The sequence below is a fragment of the Manduca sexta genome, unplaced genomic scaffold (genome assembly GCF_014839805.1).
Source record: "Manduca sexta isolate Smith_Timp_Sample1 unplaced genomic scaffold, JHU_Msex_v1.0 HiC_scaffold_57, whole genome shotgun sequence".
Lineage (NCBI taxonomy): Eukaryota > Metazoa > Arthropoda > Insecta > Lepidoptera > Sphingidae > Manduca > Manduca sexta.
In genome coordinates this window covers 143,359-167,229 of record NW_023595374.1, presented here as the reverse complement: position 1 = coordinate 167,229, position 23,871 = coordinate 143,359, and the positions used below count along the sequence as shown (strand labels likewise).

Below are 23,871 nucleotides of genomic sequence, written 5' to 3'. Positions count from 1 at the left end.
ACGGTAGATTTGTCATTGTTGAAGTTTATTTGCAAAAAATTGTATTATTGCGATTATGTTCAATAATAAGTTATGTTTTATGCCGAATACGTTGAGTTGAGCCAGCTTTTCCGTTTCGTGTATATTTCTTCTTGAAGGAATTTGTGTAGTGTGTGTTACGAGATAGTGATTCTTATTATTCCGAGATATTGACTCTAATTCTGTTTACATTTGTGTAGTTTATTGATTTTGTGTGCGAGAATGGGGAAAAGAATTAATGTGTATAAAAATGTGAGGTTTGTGGCATACAAAAGTACCCAAAGTCAAACATATTTATGGCTAAGTATCCACTTGATCTACACCGGTAACAGAAAATTTATATTATGATTTAAAACATTACATAAAAGTGATGTATATTTAATTCAAATTTACAACCTCAGGTAGTCGTTGAAGAGAATATTCTAGATTATGGAGTTTCAATTCTATGCTTAGTAACCTAATCAAAAAAGGCACGTGTGAAATCTATGAATTTGCCCTTGCAATAATTGTATCATAGTAATTGTTGATTAGACGGAAAAAGATCATATCTGTAAGGTATAAAATTTTTAAATTTCCATATAAAATTGGAAATAAATAACGGAAAACTGGAGTGTTATGAATTTTTAAGTAGGAGACCTAAACATTATACAATTTATACATAAGAAATTTACGTGATAATATTGTGTATTTTCTAATTAAATAAAGGGAATTATTAAAAATTGTGGACGTTTTATTTTTAATATTCTAAATTCAATCATAATTTATACCAGTGTAAGATTTATGGTCAGCAATTTTTATCGATATAAAGCTGTCGATACAAAATTATCGATAATATCGATTAAATAAGGAACGTTCCTAGAAACGAGCAGATTTATAGTAAGTTGGCAGCCTTGCGTATCATTTTTTCTGCGTAATGTTGGTACAAAATGTAATTCTACTGGGCTCACGTATGTGTGCGTGAGCTCAAATTCAATGTACTAAGTGCCGCCTCTTCTTACGTAGTATATTACTTACTCTATGTTAGAAACCGGACTACTGACGGTTGACCAATAATAATTTTCAGTTTTTCTTTCAGTGACATCTGATTGAGTACATTTAAATTACTGCTAAGATGGAATAATAAATAATAAATATTTTAGTGTTAAATATGTAGAACATTTTATCTGGCCAACGTTATTTTCACTGAAAATACTGTGTTTTCTGTTGAATATGCCTACACAGGTAATACCCATACTGCTTTGAACATATTTTAATTTAAGAGATTTCATTGATTTACGTGTTAAATAGAGTAGCTTGTACCGACTTGTTATATGACTCAATATTTATTTTAATGTTATATACACTCTTATAATCGACAACATTTAAAAATACATAATTTTTGTTAATCGATCTACCCATAAAAAATACACAAGCAACTCAGAAACCCTTTATAACTTGCATAAAAAAATTAGATTGTAATAAAGTTAAAATATATTTTTTTTATAAACAATATAATTGTCTCTAGAAAATTATCAGTTCAAATAATTATAACATTTGCAAATTTGTAGAGATTTTGTTACAAGGATTTTTTTTGCCTTTCCAGGTAAACTCATTATTAAGAATATAAATTATTTTAGCATAACTAATAATATAGTGCTATAGACCTGTATTTTATTTATTAACATACAACAATAGTAGAAGAAATCATAGCTATTTAAAAGTTTGTATAATAAATATGTAATAAGCATCTTTTTTAGATATCCAAATCATAACACTATGTCTGCATTAGAGAAACTGAAATTACTTATATGGAAAAACATCCTACTTCAAAAACGACACAAATGGCAAACAATTTTTGAAATAGCATCACCAGTGATATTCTCATTGTTTTTAATATTAACAAGATGCCTTGTGAATCCTCAATCAAAACCAGCAATATCTTATCAGTCTTTTCAACCTACATACTTTAATATAAGTGGAAGAAATCTGTAAGTAATTTCTACCATAATATAATTTAAAATTTTGTGAAAGCCTAAAAAAATAATGAAGTAAATTTCTTATTGGAAATTATATTTGTGATCAACATATATAATATGATATTTTTTTAGGGGAAATCTCACTACAGCTAAAACAGGAACATTGGCATTTTCACCTGAGAATCCTTTAACTAGAAATGTTACTAGGGATGCAATTGCTATGGTGGCTGATGATAATTTCAGCTTTCTATTTTCATTCTTATTTGATTCTAATGTGCTACCTCAACCTAAAGGCTATAAAAATGCAAATGATATGGAGCTGGCTCTCACACAACCCAATGCTATGAACAAAATACTAGTTGGAATCCAATTTGATGATGCAATGGCGAGTAAGTAGTTATTTTATATTAAATTATACATTCATATATAAATACATCTAGAATATACTGAAATCACACTCTAAATCGTAGAATAATTACATACACCAAATGATATTAACAAAAATATATAAAAAAAAATTGTATGCTTTTAATATTGTGGATTCTTTTATTGTGCTACAGGCAAGTTGTTTAATAATTGAAAATTAAATTATCATTTTACCTATTGTCTAACTATTCTATAGGCCTTGTAAAAGTAGAAAAAGTATAAAATTTCAATGTTAATCACATCAATTACACTTTTTTAAACATTATGAATCATTTACTTTAATATATTCAGAAATCAATAAGGATGGGATTCTATCGAAACCATAGCAACCTGAAAGAAAGATGCTAAAGTCACTGATGTTTTATAACAATGTACTTTAATATATTTTTGTATTTACATAATAATGAAAACCTAAAAAATTTAAGAATCTCACAGTCATGATATATGCAAAATATAGGGAATCAGATCTAGAGCGGCAATTTTTATAGTTGCGCGAGTTTTTGCTATTGTTACGACACTTCATTAGCTTCGCTCGTAACTTCGTAACTTCATGATACTGGCAGAAAAAGTTTTTATGAGTTCCTAAACTCCGCTTTTTATCAACTTTGTAGGACTGTATGTGAATAAATCGAACGAATCTTAACTTCGAATCCACTTAATACTTTCGTATTGATGCGGTAACGCAAAATCATTTAATACTGGTGATAACCATTATTAGGGTACTAACTAGATGATATAATCAGCGATAATGAGGTTAAGGGTAGGTAACTATACATTCTCCTCAAATTAACTATGAGACCATCGATTTTTAATTCGTTTGACTTATTAATCTCACACATAAGGTGCGACGACTAGAGTAAAGTCGAGGCGCGCCGCATCGAATCGCACTTATTTCGTACGCGTGTTGATGCGGCTCGACGCAATGCTATACATTATTTAGTAAATTATAGCAGACGAATACAACTATTCTATTCTAATCAGAGAAGTTTAACACTAGCCTTACCTATGCATAACATGACATGAAACCAAACGTTATGTTTCCGAACACTTAAAAATATTTGAATATCAGAAATATCATTGATAGATTACATGGCGTAGTAGGGGCTTAATCCAATATGTAGCGTGTAACTGAGGGTTCAGCCCCGGAACGATAAATGGCTTGTGAGACCCACAAGTATTTATTTTAATTGTGAATGTTGTGGGCCTGAAAGTCCCACGTAATTTCCGATGCCTGCGCCACAGAAGGCATTAGACACAAGATTTATGCATGTGACTGTTAGAAAAATGTATTTATTCATTAATTCCTGTCGAGAACGGTAAACATGTCGTCAAAAGTTCAACATATGATTATTTAGTAGGCATGTAGCTCGATTTCTTCCGTGTGAGTTATTTTTCCAATACTCACACGCCCAAGGTCATAACACACGTTCGAGATATTTTTATTATGGTTTACATTGTGCTGTCTCCGGCAAGACAAGACCTTGTAAATATCAAAGAAAACTAAAACTGTCACGTTACCGATGGATATCGATTATTTTATTATGCGTTGTGTTTCAATCAATAGTCTATTGCCGTACTTCAGTAATGTATGCAACAATCAATGATACAATAGGTATTAGTTTAAGTAATTTTTGGCGAAGGGCAAAGTTAAGTGTTATACCGCAAAAATCGAGATATATTAACAGTATCATGCAGTTATTATTATAATCTCATTTAGTAAAGTATCTAGCTATCTGACTATTTTGGGACCATTAGCGTACCCAGGTAACAAAATTAACTGTGCATTGATGCCTTTGAGTGTTGCTTTGATATTCAGACTGAAGTGTACCGTATGAAAAGTATCAACGTACGTCCTTCGTATCTACGTTAATAATGAATGCGTACTATGTTATTGCACAATATACTATAGGTGCATATATTTTCAGATGCAACCGAATGGCCGGACAATATAACCGTCACGTTAAGGTTTCCAGCTGTGATGAGGACTCCCATGGTGGAACATCCTATAAGAGCTAGTTGGAGAACTAATTTATTGTTTCCACTATTTCCTCGGCCCGGGCCGCGTGATGCCGAAGACATGTACGGAGGCAAAACACCTGGTAAGTACACCTGACTACTCAAGGAGTATTGTTATTTATTTATTTATTAAAAGGGAACAACTCTAAAAACAATACAAAGTTTCAAACAAAAAGCTAAACATTGTTTCAATTACGAGTCGTCAGAGCATGCACATAATACAAAAGGAATGAAAGGATAAGACAGGGTGAAGGGGGAAGGGAGTAGGAGCTAGATAAATATAATTACCAGAACAGAAGGATTAATTGTTGCGCATGGATGACTGCTCAATACATATGTTTAATTTTATATTGATAAAGCTACGCTGAAAGGTTATGCACATAAAGTTCTGATGTTACACTACTTGTGTTGGTAACAACTACCCACAAAAGAATCGTAATAGTTTGTCTTCTATCATAGCTGATTTTATTTCTTGTTTAACTCTCATTTTGATTTGTTACATTACGTGGAAGAGCATAGTGGATGTGTAAACTGCTTTCTTTTTTTTCTCTTCTATTCGCGTCGAGTAGCAGACGAAGCGAAATATATCTAAATGAGTTATACTTACTATGATATTGAATGTTCTAAAAATATGAGTTGTAATGTTAAAGCGCCAGAAAGTAAAAAAACACTACACACTAATTTAATGTGTGACGTCACGATGATTCATTACGTCTGGCATAGGTATTATCTACGTAACATGGCTCAACTAACGTTTACGTTTAGTTTTCCTTCACTAATTATAGTATTGCGATGTTTATATACCGTGTTGTGATTATTTCCTAGAAATTTTCATACCGTTTGAGCTCGTCCCGCGTGGGCAAACTGCTGTTGTATTTGTACATCCAAGTATAAACTACAACTGTGTGCGCTTAGTACTTATATGAGATGCCGATAAATTCATGTATTCATCATTCGATATCTCCTCGCTACGGGATATGGCAACGCTGCTAATTTTTTTGTCATTGACAGGGGCTCTCACATAGTGGACCTACCACCATAGTAATTTCCCCAACCGTACAGATTTTGATAGAGCCTCCAAAATCATTATTCAGTTCTGACGTTGGACCGAAAGTACCCACTTCTTATACTTACGATACAGGATTTCATAATAATAATTTCAAACAGAACCTGTTCAAGAGACTGTGTCTTTTACGCGGCCTACGGAACAACGGGCTTCTTTAATTGCAACTAATTTATTACTATTTTAGTAGTGTGACGAGCAATATCATTATTTTAATTTTATTTATTGGATCGCCAGTGGGTGTTACATTAAGAACTAAATATAACAAAATAAAAACAAACCTCCAAATCACACTACACAGTTACAGGCAACCAAGACTTATATAACATATTACATCGGACATAATCTACACTAAAGGTGTATACAATTTGATTTAAGTATGCCAAAACTAAAGGTGATACAAAAACAATGAAAAACAAAAACTCGTGAGAAAAGAAATAGCCAACATGAGTTGTTAACAAATTTAAACCAACAGTATCATTATAAAGAATTATGTAAGTCTGGATTCATAAAACTGACATATTTTATTTTTAAAACTGAATAGATTGCCACTGAATATACCTATCTATTTTTGAAGATCTAGACACCTAATTATGTAGTTGGTCATTTTGATAAACGGCGAATTAATGGTAACGTACAACAGTTGTAGACATGCGAGCGTGGCAACCTACTTGGAGTCGAGATATTTATACGTTCCAAGAATTCGGAACAGTCTATTCTATTGGTGAAAATTTTGTAAACGAATAATAAATATATCGAACATCTTACGTCTGTCATTAAGAGATAGTAGTCTGAAATATATAGACAAGCATTGTAAATATGTATGACTTCAAGGAGTGGTGTAGATTTAAGCTGTATGCTGTATAATATATTTATTTATCATGAAGTCACATTTTTTTATTAATAATATAATATGGATAGTGTCGTGTTATAATTTCTAGAACCAAATAAATATATACATAGATAGGTTGCTGCTCTATAAATTTATATTGTGTTATGCTATTTGACATTGCGTGGACTAGATATACTATGAATGAATCGTACTATTAAAATGTTCATGCAACAATTTACTAAATGAGAACATTAATTAGGGCATTCAATATGTGTGTGTATGTGTATACTAATATGATCGGGCGCTCTTATGAACAATGAGATGCGCTTCGTGCAAGCTATAACCAATTAGGGCGATGGGTTAATATTAGTTATCGAGAAACATTACTTTTCAGCATATACATAACGTAATATTATAATAGTTTGACCTTTGTTCCCGTCTGTACCACGATCGATAGGCATTTTATAATGCATAAATTATAACATTTATATAACTGCTAATTTGCGCCTGGGCAGGTAGTGTTATTTTCCGTTTCTAGTTTCAATTTATGATGTTATTGAAGATGTTAATATCAATTTGAGAAACATAATATGCAATTACGTATACACCTTGGTAGCAACCCACACATCGAGTCCTAAAGTAGGAATAGTTCCTAAGATGAAAGAAAAGGGTCACCATACACATTTTCTTCCATCGTAAGAAACTTCCTATCTTCTCTTGTTCCTTCTCCAGAGCCATTACAGAGCAACGACAGTGGGTGTGTGTTATCAGTGTCCCATCTGTAAGAACTCCTCATTATCTGTAACGACTCAAAAATATGTTAATTCTCAGGTTACTCGCCAGAAATGTTCTTGGCTGTTCAACATGCGATATCACAAGAGATAATAAAGCACAAATCAGGCAAGCCCATCAATACTAGGGTGTACCTCCAGCGTCTGCCCCAACTCGCATACAGGGACGACCAACTGCTGATCGCACTAGAGCGATTTGTGTCTATGATAATCATGTTGTGTTTCGCTTATACATTCGTCAATACTGTCAGAGTCGTCACAGCCGAAAAGGAATTGCAACTCAAGGTAAATTATTACTTCGTCTCTGATTTTCTTATTATTAAATATGAAACACGTTTTGTATTAGTTTTAATATTTACATCTAATAATAGAATTTAAGAAAAACTAGTAAGAGGAACAGCTTTAAAATACCATTTTTTTTAATAAGAATTATTTGAGTATTATTAAAATTAAAATTGACATCCAAATGGATAGGTATTTAATATAGAGTAAAACAAGTCATCGGAATGCTCTAGCAACGTTTGAATTGTTTCGTATCTCAAAGTTCGAGACCAAGGTTATTTATGATTGATACCCCGGAACCGTCCCGTATGCGCTGAAAAAGGCCACCGCGGGTTTTGATTGGTATGCCGGTGTGGGGTGTACAGGGTTAGGGACTCGGTCTAATGCTCGCTCGGATGATGCTATACTCCCGACTGTTGACATTGGGCTATAAGACCGGTGAAACCATCATAACCGTTCCAATCACCTCCTAAGTGATGGTAGCGATAACGCGTTTTCTTCTTTCTTTTTTTTCTTTTAATTTTTCTGAGCTTACGAATTTTAAAGGATGCATTTCAAGTTTGTCGAGATATTCATTAGGCTCATAGGGCCATATTATTACAACGGCTGTAACAATTCAAAGGCGATTACTATTTAGAGCTTTGAACGTAATTTAATTAAAAGAACAACTTCGGAGTTACTTAATTATAATTTTGTGAATTGTATGCTTTTATATGGATTTATAAGAGCTTGTATATTTTTCATAGAGCCTAATTAGCTTTGTCCATATCTATCCGCGGGGAATCTAATTGAAATTTATTAATGCATTACCTAATTAGGTCAAACGGGCGTTTAAGAAACTGCAGAATCGTGTTACATTACATTAATACGGACATTTTGAAAACCAGAAAATCGCGTTATACCGGTTTAATTATATTACATCTTTTATGATTTAGTAAAATTGTCGAAGACTGTGGTACTCAATACCATGTATCTTTGCGGTTTACTACTAATTGAAATTTACTGTTTGTCCCTAATAATAATAATTCTTATGTTAGTAGAATTTACTGTAATTGGAAACTCGTTAATTGCTTCCATAGACTTTCAGTAAAAAATTTGCTCCTCAGCAATCTTACAGGCGCGTCTATTTATATATATATATTTTTTATCAACAGGAAACAATGACTATAATGGGCCTTCCGTCGTGGCTTCATTGGCTGGCGTGGTTCATCAAGCAGTTCTCATTCCTTCTCATCTCTGTCATACTTATAGTCATCTTGTTAAAGGTACTTCTTCATCTCTATAAAATATACTTATTGTACTTTCTTTCAGTTACCAATATTTAGTAAATAGTTTATCGTATCCTTCATAATAGTTTTGCGAAGTGCAAATACTTCTTTGAGGTGTACTAAATGTGCAGATTAGTGGAGTGTTTACGGAAGAGCATTTACATTATAGAAGGATGTCCTACTGTACCTAACAGACAGTACTAAGAGTTTGTTTAAAAAAAATTGAGATCGCCTTTTTTTAAAGATAAGAATATGCCTCGACACTAATGCGAGAATACCTGGAAACGGTCACATTTTTAAGGACGTATAGTATATAGAAATCAATACTCTATCGATTATAGATAAATAAATTAATAGTATATACTTAATTGATCATATAAGCGAACATAGATAATAGTTTGCTAGTGAATTGATGATAATTGGCGGATTTACGTACACGGCTAATTGACACGAATGCACCTGATGGCAAGTGAAGTGGAGTCCAATAGTATGTCGAATGACGAGAGTTGATTACTCCTCGCCAGTCGACAGAATTATACCGGCCTGTTGGAACCGCATACACACAGGCTGATTCTGAAACGCGACACACTAACGTGGGCCACTATGGCGGGTTTTTAACACCTTGTATACGGTGGTCGCTATCTGAGCGGATATAAAATATATCCTACCACCAGCAATGAGTAATTGAGATATGGGGCCGTTCAAGTACTTATTACCTAACTTTGGGGGGGGGTATTGGCGTACACGAAAACGTTACGGCGCGTTACATGGCGGGGTGGGGGGTTAAAAAATCTTCAAAAATTGTGTTACGTAATACGTGAACGGCCCCTAAGCATGTTCTAGAGCGCTATACCCTGGTGTACCTACTAGTACATGCACTGATATAATGATGTTTTAGATACCGTTTAACCGCACTAAGGACGGCGAGGGCTACGCCGTGCTCACGTTCATACCTTGGTCGGTGCTTCTGTTCTTTATGCTGCTGTATGTGATAGCATCGTTAGCGTTCGCTTTTATGGTTAGCGTTTTCTTTACGAGGGGTAAGTTTTCTTGAAAATTAATTCAGTATACCCCAGCCTTGGCTAGAAACCATGTGATAGTGAAAAATTTAAAACAATAATGAAAAAGACTATGTAAAGTTCTGTTCTATTATAATCTCAATTTGTACATTGGACATTAACTACAATGATCGCTTCAGCTTGGTGACTAATAAAATGTTTAAGTACGTTACTTTGTACAATTTACCTATTTGATTTGATATCAAGTTGTAAAGGAAAATTCTTGAGGAAAAAATATGATTTATTTCACACTATGAACCTGGCAGTCTTGACACAGTTAAGTATATCTATATGTGGTGATTGCAGCCAATACCGCAGCATCGTTTATGGGACTAGCGTGGTTCTCGACTTACGCCGTATTTATGCTAACACAATCTCTGTATGAAGACATCAGTCTGTCTACAAAGCTGGCCCTCAGTCTCATATCAAACACGGCCATGGGCTATGCGTTTCAAATGATCATCATTTGTGAAGGGACGTCCAAAGGTAATAAAAAAAAACATTAAAAGTTACATATACAATGAATTATATGCAAACAAAATATTACGTCCCGTATGTATAGGCATATATTATATTTAAATCAAAATAATTAACAGTATGGTATTCACACGACATCTTAGTTATAATTAAAATTAATATGAAAAATTTGGCAATATACGTGTATAAATATGCGAGACGAACTAATACATATAAAACTTAGTAGTAAAAAGGTAAAAAATCAAAATTTAAAATGAACATCTAAAATAAAATGATGATCTAAAATGATGCATTTTGTCAGGGTTGCAATGGAGCCAGCTGTTCACGCCAATATCGTACCACGATCAGTTCCAGCCGGGCCACGTAGTACTCATGTTGATACTAGATACTATTTTGTACATGTTGATCGCCATGTACGTGGAGAAAATACGACCTGGCTTGTACGGAGTGCCTTTACCATGGTATTTTCCTTTCACAAAGCGTTTTTGGATGCCGAATAGATCCAGAATTGATGGTAAGTTTTTAGTATATCTGTTTTAATGTTAGTAACCCCATTATAATGTAAAACGTGGGAAATAATTATTTTATAAATAAAATAAAAACAAGTTAATATTATCAACTGACAATATACTTAATATAAATCTTAATAGCAATGATCGCAAACTGGTTTGTTTTTTCTACGAATAATTTACCTTGGGCAAAGTTCACAACTTTTTATGATACATTCGTAATAAAATAATAAGCCTTAGTCTTAAATAAAAATCTTTTTTTAACACGAGTAAATCCTTCTACGGATTTCTGCCGGATTCGCCGGTATAAGCCGTCTTTCCCACTAAAACCCTGCCATTCGACTCTTTCCTTAATATTGAAGGTCGCGGGGTGCGCAAGTGCCTGTATCTTGGAAAAAACATTTAAATTTACTCTAGGAAAGCTACTCTTCGGACGCAATAAAAATCTATATGTCGTAGAAATACCTGTTTAATTTCGTATAAAAAAACTTTATGACTAGGTATTACTCGCGGCTACGCCCGCGTGAAAATGCTTTCCAGCTATAAACGTCCGTGAAATACTGACCGGCGTCAGCGCCAACTATTTAAAATAAAAAATTATAAATTTTTATTATTTCCCATTGGGAGTAAATTACCGGAATAAAAAGTAACATATGTGGTAATCTAAGACATAGTATACGTGTGCAAAAGTTCATTCAAATGCGTTTACTTTTAAAGAACATACAAACATCCAATTTCTTTAGATCCAAACATTTTCAAACCCTTTCGCATTTGTAATATTAGTAAGAAATAATATTGTTGGTATTCCATAGTGTCGAGAAGAAAAGAAGTGAGTGACACGGCATATAATGACGCTCTGCTGAAGGTGGTACACGATGAGGAGCCAAAGGGGGTCTCCATGGGCGTCAACATTCAAGTAAGATCATTTCTGTTGTGTAAATTATTATATATGCGGCACCAGATCGGACAGACTTGATTTGTATTTTTGCTGTTGACATTAATGTTTCTAAATTTACACTATAATTAATTGATGTAACATTTTTTTCTCCCTCGTGGTAAATTATTGTTTGGGCGTTGTTTTGTCTTTTAGAACTTAAACAAAATTTATAAAGGCCGCAAAAAAGCTGTCGATAACTTAAACTTAAGAATATACGAAAATGAAATCACAGTACTGCTGGGTCACAACGGAGCTGGAAAAACCACAACAATATCAATGCTTACGGGTATGTAATGTACTAACGCGAACACGAGTATATTCTTTATAAGTTACATTTATATAATAACCAATCAAATCACATTTCGTTTAAGTAAGTAGTGCCTACATAGTTTCAAATATGTATGTAAATTAAATTTATTAGAATAGAAGTGGAATAGATGCTCGAAGTTTTGAAATCTGATTATGATGTTAAGACGATTTCAATTAACAATAAGAATGAAAATTGAGATTCGTCCTTGAACTTTAAAACCGGTAAATAGAATATACCTCTAATTTATATTTATGTATCCATCATCAAACCTTTCTTTTTTTAAAGAAGCTATGGTGTTTTCCATATTAGAAAATATTTACTCTAGAGATACTAGTAATAACATTAGACTATTAAAAAATATTAAATTACACTTCATAGAACAATGAATACGAGATTAATAAAATCTTCATGATCCGTAATCCCCAAATCGACATTTACAAAATTCTATAATAAGTAATACTTTCTGCTAACTTGGACGCTCTGACACGGAAGCGCATAATGTTGTCCTAATATTATGGCATTATACTTGTTGATAAGTGTTTCTAAATATTAAGTTAGAAGTTATTCATTATTGAGGAACCTATTCCTTTAGGGCATTTATACCAATTTATTTATATAGTAACATGATTAAATAAGGTAATTATTTTCGAATGATTTTAGGTATGGTGCCACCGACATCTGGTTCGGCCACAATAAACGGGTATAATATAGTAACAGAGACTGAACTAGCACGAAAATCACTCGGTATTTGTCCGCAACACAATGTCCTCTTCCCGGACCTCACGATTGCGGAACATATTATATTCTATTCTAGATTAAAAGGCGTGTCCCAAAATAACTTAAAAAAGGAAGTGGATCACTTCATAAAGGTGCTAGAGTTAGAGGAGAAGCGAGACGCGTTGTCGTCGACGCTGTCGGGCGGGCAGAAGCGGCGGCTGTCGGTGGGCTGCGCCATGTGCGGCGCGTCGCGCGTGGTGTTGCTGGACGAGCCCACCTCGGGGCTCGACCCGCCGCGCGCCGCGCGCTCTGGGACCTGCTGCAGAAGGAGAAGAGAGGTACCGTACCGCACTCCGCACGCGACACGCGCCACACACTGCACACTGCCCGCACACTGTACACTCACTATACGCGCCCACGCCCGCAGGACGCACCATGATCCTCACCACGCACTTCATGGACGAGGCGGACGTGCTGGCGGACCGCATCGCCATCATGGCGGGCGGCCGGCTGCAGTGCGTCGGCACGCCCTACTTCCTCAAGCGGCACTACGGGGTCGGCTACAAGCTCACCGTTGTCAAGGACGAAGGCTGTGTCGTTGATGACGTCACCAGGTTTTTCAAATCTCACGTGCCTGATCTTTCCGAAAATACGAATATAGGTATTTATGCAGTGATTTTTTATTCGTATGTTCTTTTGACTTAAATGATGTGGAAATATTTGATAAAAAGCAATTTTACAATGTTAATTAACATGACACTCAAAAAAAATATTTGCATAATTACTAAAATATTTTAAAATTTTCAGGGTCCGAATTAACTTACATTTTACCGAACGATTATGTCAGTAAATTTCCTGATTTGTTAAAAGAATTGGAAGACAAAAAAGATTCGTTACATATATCAAGCTACGGCCTCTCAGTCACCAGTCTAGAGGAAGTATTTATGAAGTAAGTAAAAACCTATTAGGCTTGGAAGTAACGAAAAATATGGCTGTTTAAGTTATGATCCTATATCAAGATTACAGTTAAAAGATTTTCGATCGTAATTCTAAACAATCTAGATATATCCTGTTTGAGAAATAACTTTGTCTTGCAGGGCTGGTGCCGAAGACTGCACAGAGAATTCTTCAGCAGTCAGGAACAATCACATAGTAACTTACAATGAGAGTGCTGTTGTACCGATGGATGGAGAGTTTCACGAATCAAGTATGATCCCATCAGTATCACAAACTAGATTTTTCGTATAATTGTGTAATTAAACATGGTTTCTTAATCAATTCCAGTGGACAGCGAGCCTATAGAAAAAGTGCGGGGTTTCAAACTCCTTAAAAATCACATAAAAGCTATGTTTTTAAAGTTGGCATATAACACGATGAGGAATAAACTAATAGCATTCATACAGTTTGCGAGTCCGGTTATCAACATTATCCTGTCCGTCATAATATCAAGATCATGGAAGTTCATGTCGCAACTACCCGCGCTGACGCTCAGTTTGGAAAGCGGTTTCAAGACTACACAAACAATTATGGCCCACGCAAATAATTTTGCAGACGGCACATTAGAAGCAAAAACTATGCTAGCATACAAAGATTATTTTAAATCTTCGCAGTACCCCGGAATGACCATCACGGATGTCGGCACAATGGACCTGGGGAAATTTTATTTGAAACTGGTTTGGACATTTTACATTCCTTTGCTGTGAAATAATGCTTATTGTTTGCTTTACTATGTGTATCTTAATTTGAGACTTATTCATTTAAAATACATAACCACCTGGTGCCAACATAATAATTTTTTTTTCGGATCATTTGCTTTTGGAAGTAATAATTGATTGTACATTAATGAATTTTTGGTTGAGTGCAAATACACAGTATGTAATATTAAACGAGGGAATTAGTGAACCCTTCTACACTTACAGTATTTCATTATCATCAGAAATATTCATAAAACATAATATAACGTGTTCGACTTCAATAAAATACTACTAAAATAATACTATTCGGACCAGATCGTGCAAAATTATTCTTCAGTTTATCTACTTCTTGTTCTGTTAATCTACAGGCTGTTCTCAGATAATTGTGAAACTATGAAAATTCCATTAGTGTTTTCTCTTTTACTCATTATTGTTATTTATAAATACATCCCTCGTTTAACTTTACCTGCAGTATATAAAATTAATAAATCATGCGCAATATCAGATTAATTTGTTTCTAAAAGTGGAAGAATTATAAAACAATTAACACATAACTAAATTATGTTGTGTGCATTTTTAGAGCGAAAAAGACTTACCACGTGTTCGATATGAAGTGCTGACCGGGGCCACGTTCGGCCAACACAACATCACGGCGTGGTTCAGCAACTACGGCTACCACGACTCCGCCATATCGCTGGCGCTCGTCAACAACGCTATGTTGCAAGCTGTCTCCCCCGGCAGCACTCTCAAAATTGTCAATCATCCACTGCCATACTCTATAGAGAATTTGGTAAATTATTTTAATTTCATTTAAAATCTCGTAATTGTGATGTCTCACGAAAATTCTTAATTGGAAAATTACCTTTTTAATTATTTTTTTTCATACAACTTATGATTAGACAAACGCTTCTCTCGCCTGATAATTAGTGATACAACCGCCCTTAACAATAATAATACCCTTCAGAACTTTTCGAAGCACTCGTTGGTATTTCACTGCCCTCGGCAATCGTCATCTTAGTACATAAGATATTAAGTCCGATACTCACCAATGACGATGTCCGACCGAAACAATAGAGCATGTGCAATACTGTTTTATGGTAGAAGTAGACATTACGTTGCCATCTATCCCAACTGACCCTTTTTCTTTGTTGCTTTCTTTCAATGTATCATTTCATTTTCTCATCTTAGTCTTCACATTGCAGGTTCGAGTTATGGCGACCGGTAGCAGTATGGGTTTCCAGTTCGCGTTTAACATTGGTTTTTGCTTGGCCTTCGTAACATCATTTCTAGTACTGTTTGTTATCAAGGTATGCTTTATATATTATATACTAGTTTCGAGCCAGTTTTTTCTAATGTTTGTCAACAAGTAAAGTACTCCTATATCTAATGATCAAGTATAGTGTAATGTATCTAAAAAAAATTAAATTAAATATTTATTTACTTAGTTTAGCTAGTAGTTTAAATTAGGCATCGACTCAAAAAAGTATTTCTTATTAACCCATATATAAAGTTCGATATTTTTTTTTCAATTGTAAAGGTTTTTGAGTCGGCTGAGTTTTATTCAAATGTTTTACTTATAAAACACATCTAATTGAGACCTTGGTTGTATGCCAATGAAATTAAAATAGATCCTTTCAGAAACTTTACGAAATTAAATAATTTTGATGGAAACATGGGTTAAAAAATGATGCCTGAAAAACATAAAATAATGTTTTACCACATATAAATAACCTTTCCTCCTTTTCAATCGGTTAAAAAGAGCCATCATTATAATTTGTATCTGTAAATTACCAGGAGCGCATAAGCGGTGCGAAGCTATTACAACGCGTGTCCGGCGTCCGGCCGGCTATCATGTGGGGCACTGCCCTGCTGTGGGACTGGGTGTGGTTGTTCCTGGTATACCTGTGCATTATACTGACGCTCGCCTGCTTTCAGGAGAGCACTCTGGCCACGCCAGAGGAATTAGGTACGTTACTTTCAAGTCTTGGAAAAGTTCAGGTCATATCAATTGGCACGTTGAAAAGGCGGTGTCTTTTGACTAAGAAAAACTGATATTCGAAGTCGATTATATTTGACGGCTTCTCCACCTTCTAATTATTATAATATAAGAAACATTTAGTGATGCTAAAGAATACAGGAATGGACGAGGTTTAGTTGAGGAATTTGTCCATATCAGCGATTTGAATATTTCTTGTTTTACAGGCAGAGTGCTACTGGTTTTGGTGGTATTCTCATTGGCCACAATACCTATACATTATCTGGCATCATTCTGTTTTGAAGCAGCTGCAACAGGATTTTCAAAAATGTGTTTTATGAACATATTTACAGGTAATGAATCACTCAATTTTCATGCAGTCCTCATTTTAAATAATTCTGTTTTTGTTTAGTTGTGTTGTTACATAAAATGAGAACCGTCTAGAGACTAAATTATTTTTTTTTGTTTTGTCGTTTCAGGATGCATGCCATTTTTAATAACCGAAGTCTTGCGCCTGCCTGAAGTCGGTAGTCCATTTTATGCACATTTGTTTGATTGGATATTCGCGCCACTGCCTATTTACTGCATTAGCAGGTGTTTTAGGTAAGTATACTAGTGAAAGAACCGATTAGCAAAAAAAAGTAGCATGTTTTCAATTCGTGTGATCGTATTATTTTTATGTATCTATCTGAATTTGCTCAGAGTTTCGTGACCAGTTTTGCGTGATTCCTTGTCTTTCTTCTGATTATAAATATCATTTATTATTACACCAGAAGCGCTACAAAAGGTATCTAAAAATCATGTTTTCTTGCATCTAGTCACTATTTATTTATACTATACTAGCGACCCGTCCCGGCTTCGTCTCGGTAGCAAAATCGAGTCCGGTCATCAGATTTGCGACTAATAAGATCAGCCCGTTATTATGGAAATGGGCCATGGGGATAAATTTTTTTTGTTCATAATTATTTATAGGGACATGAGCGTCTCGTCATTTTCTATGCTGGCTTGCGACGGCTTGTGCGAACAATTACACATCGACAACTGCACGCGGCACACCGTATGCCACAAGCTCAACATCTCCGTGTGTTGCAGTAAGTGAGTCTTGGGGTGTGGAAATCAACTATGCTTTTATTGTACATTGAAATCAAAATTTCCCTTGATTTTTAGAGGTTGACTCGTATGAGTATCACCTAGTATTATACGAATAAGTCATCAGCCTTAGGTAATAAATTTTAAAATAATTATATTCAAATCCAGCCATTATATTAACAATAAAAGTCCCTGTTTTTTTCCCAATCTGTTATAAATTAGTCTGTTAAAAATATGCACCAATGAATGATTACTGATATCTGAAAAAATACAAAACATTAATTAACGTTATAAACCATTAACTTAATCATAATGAACATGACTCGTCTATTTTTGCAGTCGAGGACGACCCATATTTTAAATGGAGCGAACCGGGCATCGGTCGGTATTTGTTTATCATGTTTGTCGTCGGTATTGTGTCATTTAGTGCACTTCTTATCAAAGAATACGGATTTTTAAACAAGGTAATAATTGAATTATCAATGTAATAGACTTTTAATTATGTCAAAGGTCAACAATGTCATGCGATAATAATATTTATAACAGGCGCTACATCCACGAAAACCCCAGCCAGCGCCTCCAGCTCCGGAGGATGAGGACAGTGATGTTGTTGCAGAGAGGCAGCACGTCCGTCAACTGACACTAGCTGAACTGCCTCTTCACAGCCTCGTGTGCAGGGACCTCACCAAGTACTACAAGCAGTTCTTGGCGGTGAACCGGCTCACGTTCGGTGAGTGGTGGCGGTGTGTGTGTGAGGCGTGTGGTGGCGTGTGGACGGCGGGTGGCTCATGACTTGTGCGTTGTGTCGCAGCGGTGCGCAAGGGCGAGTGCTTCGGGCTGCTGGGCGTGAACGGCGCCGGCAAGACGAGCACGTTCCGCATGCTCACCGGCGACGCGCGCATCTCCGCCGGCGACGCGTTCGTGCACGGATACTCTCTGCGCGGACACGTACGCGACGTGCACCGGCTCATCGGTGAGTGCACTGCACTGCACTGCACCCACAGTGTACACTGTACTGACTTACTGACTGATCACGCGCCCACTGCCGCAGGGTACTGCCCGCAGTTCGACGCACTGTTCGACAACCTCACCGGCCGCGAGACGCTGCGCATCTTCTGCCTGCTGCGAGGCATCCCTGCCGCGGTGGGGGCCGCCAGGGCGCTGCACCTCGCCACCACGCTGGGCTTCATCAAGCACTACGACAAGAAGGTAATGTCGTGCGTGTGCCAGTGTGTCCCTGTGCCCACTGTGTGAAATGATAACGCTTGCCTCGCGTGCGACAGGTGCACGAGTGCAGCGGCGGTACCAAGCGCAAGATCAGCACGGCCGTCGCGCTGCTCGGCGACTCGCCGCTGATATTCCTGGACGAGCCGACGACGGGTAAGTGTGTGTGTGTGTGTGTGTGTGCGTGTGCGTGTGCGTGTGCGTGTGCGTGTGTGTGTGCGCGTGCGCGCGTGTGTGTGTGTGTGTGTGTGTGTGTGTGTGTGTGTGTGTGTCGACAGTGACGGTGTACGTGTGTGTCGACAGTGACGGTGTACGTGTGTGTCGACAGTGACGGTGTACGTGTGTGAGCAGGCATGGACCCTGCGTCCAAGCGGCTGGTGTGGGCGTGCGTGTGTGTGTGTGTCGACAGTGACGGTGTACGTGTGTGTGCAGGCATGGACCCTGCGTCCAAGCGGCTGGTGTGGGCGTGCGTGTGCGTGTGTGTGCAGGCATGGACCCTGCGTCCAAGCGGCTGGTGTGGGCGTGCGTGTGCGTGTGTGTGCGTGTGTGTGTGTCGATAGTGACGGTGTACGTGTGTGAGCAGGCATGGACCCCGCGTCCAAGCGGCTGGTGTGGGCGTGCGTGTGTGTGTGTGTCGACAGTGACGGTGTACGTGTGTGTGCAGGCATGGACCCTGCGTCCAAGCGGCTGGTGTGGGCGTGCGTGTGCGTGTGTGTGCAGGCATGGACCCTGCGTCCAAGCGGCTGGTGTGGGCGTGCGTGTGCGTGTGTGTGCGTGTGTGTGTGTCGATAGTGACGGTGTACGTGTGTGAGCAGGCATGGACCCCGCGTCCAAGCGGCTGGTGTGGGCGTGCGTGTGTGTGTGTGTGCGTGTGTGTGTGCGTGTGTGTGTGTGCGTGTGTGTGTGTCGACAGTGACGGTGTACGTGTGTGAGCAGGCATGGACCCCGCGTCCAAGCGGCTGGTGTGGGCGTGTGTGTGTGTGTGTCGACAATGACGGTGTACGTGTGTGAGCAGGCATGGACCCCGCGTCCAAGCGGCTGGTGTGGGCGTGCGTGTGCGTGTGTGTGTGTCGTCAGTGACGGTGTACGTGTGTGAGCAGGCATGGACCCCGCGTCCAAGCGGCTGGTGTGGGCGTGCGTGAACGAGGCGGCGGTGGCGGGCCGCAGCGTGGTGCTGACGTCACACAGCATGGAGGAGTGCGAGGCGCTGTGCTCGCGGCTCACCATCATGGTCAACGGCCGGCTCTACTGCCTCGGCCCGCTGCAGCATCTCAAGACCAAGTTCTCACAGGGTAATGGAAAACAAAAAAATATATATCTTAAGAATAATCAGCATCTACTGATTATTAAATTATAATTGAAACATTTTATTTCCAGGTTATACTGTTGTAGTTAAATGTAAATCTGGTGCAGATAGAGATGCCGAAGTATCTAAAATTAATAACTACATAATGGAAAATTTTAGTAATGCAAAACTTTCGTAAGTATGCCTTTAATTTGTAAAATATATAACGTTACGTTTTTTTAATAAACAATATAATGATATTTAATACTAAGGCCTGTTTTATGACTGAGATTGATGACATTATGTGAACAGTTTTTTCAACTGTTTATAGTGAAACATACCTGGGGATCAGTACATACCACCTGAAGGACGCGGAGCTGCCGTGGTGGCGCGTGTTCCACGTGATGGAGGAGGCGCGCAAACAGTTCGCCATCGAAGACTACTCGGTGTCGCAAACAACACTAGAACAAGTATTCCTAATGTTCACTAGATTCCAAACAGGTGCGGAAAACAGTTAAAGGTTATATTATATAATATACAGTACAGTACAGTATGAAACAAGTAACAACATCTAGGGGAAGTGATCTGTTTTCAACGGCGTAGTTAATATAATTTTGTGTTAGCACTTAAGGCGTAATGCACTGTATATTTCTAAACTCGTTGTTGTAATGTTTGCAAGTAAAGAGTCTGGTTTGCTATTTTTACACGCGGCCGACGTATATGCAGCTATTTATGGTACAATTTGTTACATACGTTTACACTGTTTATGACGATTGGGTTTACACGTGTAGCGTAGCTAGCAAATCATTGGATTTATAAAATAGGAATGTTGACTGTTATTCTAACTACTTAGTATGTTAACTATTATGGAAATTAATTATAACATACAATACAGTAATAACCGAGTAATTAATAAATAGAATGTCAAAAATAACAACATAACTAGATATATCAGAAGTACAAGACTTCAAACAATTTAGTGGTGAATGTTTTGTCTTTTTCTTGCAAAACCTTACCGGTAACTCTCGCCACTGCTGTCGAATGCCGTCTCTTTTTCATCTTAGAAGATAACATTCATGATATTATTATAATAATATTCTTGCATTCATTAGAACTTCACAGTTTATAATTAAATAATAGTCAACATCCCTATACTTTATATTTTTATGACAATAATATTATGAAAATATTAGATGGACAAATTGTGACTGCCATATTTGGTTTCCTATAATCTTTCTATTCATCGATTCGTTGTTGGCGTGCATTAGGCATATAAATCAAGATGTAAAATACTGCAAATTTTTAAATCATATTATTAGTATAATGGTCTATTTAAATATTAAGTTTCGCTCAGTGACAACAGCCAGTATAAAAAAGTGTAATAAGTAGGTAAGTATTTATTTCAATTTAATATGCATACAACGGGAGCGGACTCGAGAGACTCAGCGTATGCTTCCGAATCCGATCGTGCCGGCGCGGCGCCACGACTGCGACGAGAGCGCGCGGGGGGCTCGCGAGCGGGCGCAGGCGCGCGCCGCGAGCGTGGCGTCACATCGCTTCTCGTCCGATCCGATGCCGATACATTTCTATACGTACGGATGCGCACGGTTACGGCCGGAGTGCTTAACTCTCAATACGCGCGTCACAAACGTTTATAAATTAAATTCTGTACAGTATTATAGAACATACGGGTGGAGCCATTTAACTTTATTTATTACTAGCTTTTGCCCGCGGCTCCGCTCGCGTTATAAAGTTTTTCAGGCTAAAGTTTACCGTTATAAAAGTAATAGTTTCCCGGGAGCCTATGTTCTTCCCAGGGTCCCAAACTGTCTCCATACCAAATTTCCTCTTAATACGTTGGGTAGTTTTTGAGTTTAACACGTTCAGGCAGACAGATGCAGCGGGGACTTTGTTTTATAATATATTTTTAGAACTTTTAAGAGGAACAATCCCGTCATACATCATTGTTGCATAACTTTAACCGTTTACGCAGCGCACGCAACGGAAGCTTTCATAACTAATAAATTGTCCCCGTTTTTGCAACATGTTTCATTACTGCTCCGCTCCTATTGGTCATAGCGTGATGATATATAGCCTATATCACTCCACAAACAAAGGGCTATCCAACGCAAAAAATTTTCAGTTTGGACCGGTAGTTCCTGAGATTAGCCATTACTGCTCCGCTCCTATTGGGTATAGCGTGATGATATATAGCCTATAGCACTCCACAAACAAAGGGCTATCCAACGCAAAAAGAATTTTTCAGTTTGGACCGATAGTTCCTGAGATTAGCGCGTTCAAACAAACAAACAAACAAACAAACAAACAAACAAACAAACAAACAAACAAACTCTTCAGCTTTATATAATAGTATAGATTATTAAATACTTATTGAATTTATTTGTACACGAAATGACCCTTTTGCAGTGGTCACATCTATAGATTAATTGCAATATGAAATATGTGATAGTTGAATGTGTAGAGTCGATTAATTTTTGATATATTAAGTCTTTTAACTGACGTGTAAATTTGCTCATCCAATGAGTAAAAACATACAAATAATTGCAAAGGCTCTAATTGTCAGAACTACTACGTGATTCCGCCTAGAGCACATTGGGTTAACAGATTAAAGAAATCTATTAACATTGGATGAGGTCGACATTTCAAGGTGATTTATTTCAAATAATATGAAATGTAATTTATTTCAGTAATAATAATGTAGATAATTTCATAAATATGTACACATACACCTATGTTATGTATATCACAGAGCTTTTTGCCCACTAAAAAGTTTAATTGCGGTCATTTTGTTCCCGCCCGGGTCTCTTACTGTGTTACACACACTCGACTGGGGGACGCGTTTATTTTTTGCATGTGGGCCCTTGGTTACCTAGTTACACCACTGGAATACATGTTATGTAGAAACTAACGTAGAAATCATATTTCTAACTATTAATTTTATTTTTTTACTATTAATTTATGAAACGTCGTTTTACTGCTGTACATTAGATCTGATTCTCAGTTCCTCACTTAAGTTAACTTGAACTTTACGTTATTACTTTATTATTTGTGAAATAAATCGTTTTATGGACACGCTATAATACTCACATGCACATTAGTATCTAATGAAATGTGTTCACCAGTGATAGAAGTACTTAAGTACTATAATTAATAGGTACTTGACCGTGCCTTCATTACGCTAGCTGAACCACGGTATGTGCGACAGTTACTTGAGAGTATTATGTTTATTCAGTGCATTTACGAGTCGGGTAAAAGGTATGTTCTATTTTTGGGAAAAAATTTGGTTATATATGCTTACATTAATTTATCGTTGTACTTAAAAACAATATACGACAGTCTAAGATGAACAATCTCGTAGAGGTAATGAATCTTCGCTTTTTATCACCGTATTCTAATCATAATAGTGTGGTATTAAAGAATGTTCATACTTGGCATGGATGGAGCATGGAAAACTAGACTTGACAAGTCAAGTCTAGTTTTCTATTAAATCAATATATAGTAAACTTAGATATTTGTTGTTATATTTTACATATACACTTAAGTAACGCAAGGTCTACAATATATTTTTCCTATTTATGTTTATAATGCTATAGTTTATAGAAACATTACCCAGTATTGTACCTAAAAAACACTTAAATGGCCCAAACGGTCACTTGCAAGAATTGATCATTAGGTACCTGCAATAACGCGTCAACATCGAGGCGTTAAGGGTAGGAGTATTGTACGGAAAGTTTAAAAGTTGCTTGGGCCTCCAGAAATCTCACTTAAACCATATTAAACACGTCATAATTTATGTTAGGTTTCTGTACACAGTATTAGTACATGATATTATTAAATAATATCTACTTTATCACTACTAAATAATAACCTTCGGTGGGTAGTTTCCTGAATCTCATAAAAACCATTTAGTATAGAGCCACTATT

The 23,871-nt window shown here is 36.9% G+C and overlaps 1 protein-coding gene across 1 annotated transcript; it reads left to right on the top strand.

Annotated features, from left to right (window-relative positions):
- Positions 1–1,773: 1,773 nt before the first annotated feature.
- On the top strand, positions 1,774–21,725 carry LOC115441556 (phospholipid-transporting ATPase ABCA1). The gene is given in 30 exon segments (XM_037447078.1): positions 1,774–1,985; positions 2,106–2,362; positions 4,325–4,498; positions 7,142–7,386; positions 8,538–8,648; positions 9,550–9,691; positions 10,016–10,195; positions 10,488–10,700; positions 11,508–11,611; positions 11,786–11,918; positions 12,603–12,950; positions 12,953–12,997; positions 13,087–13,320; positions 13,467–13,608; positions 13,757–13,866; positions 13,944–14,332; positions 14,934–15,143; positions 15,556–15,660; positions 16,148–16,319; positions 16,556–16,681; positions 16,808–16,931; positions 17,301–17,419; positions 17,757–17,881; positions 17,964–18,147; positions 18,229–18,390; positions 18,469–18,626; positions 18,701–18,797; positions 19,742–19,933; positions 20,019–20,121; positions 20,258–21,725. Coding segments are annotated over 30 exon segments (5,103 nt in total). The 3' UTR covers positions 20,445–21,725.
- Positions 21,726–23,871: the final 2,146 nt, after the last annotated feature.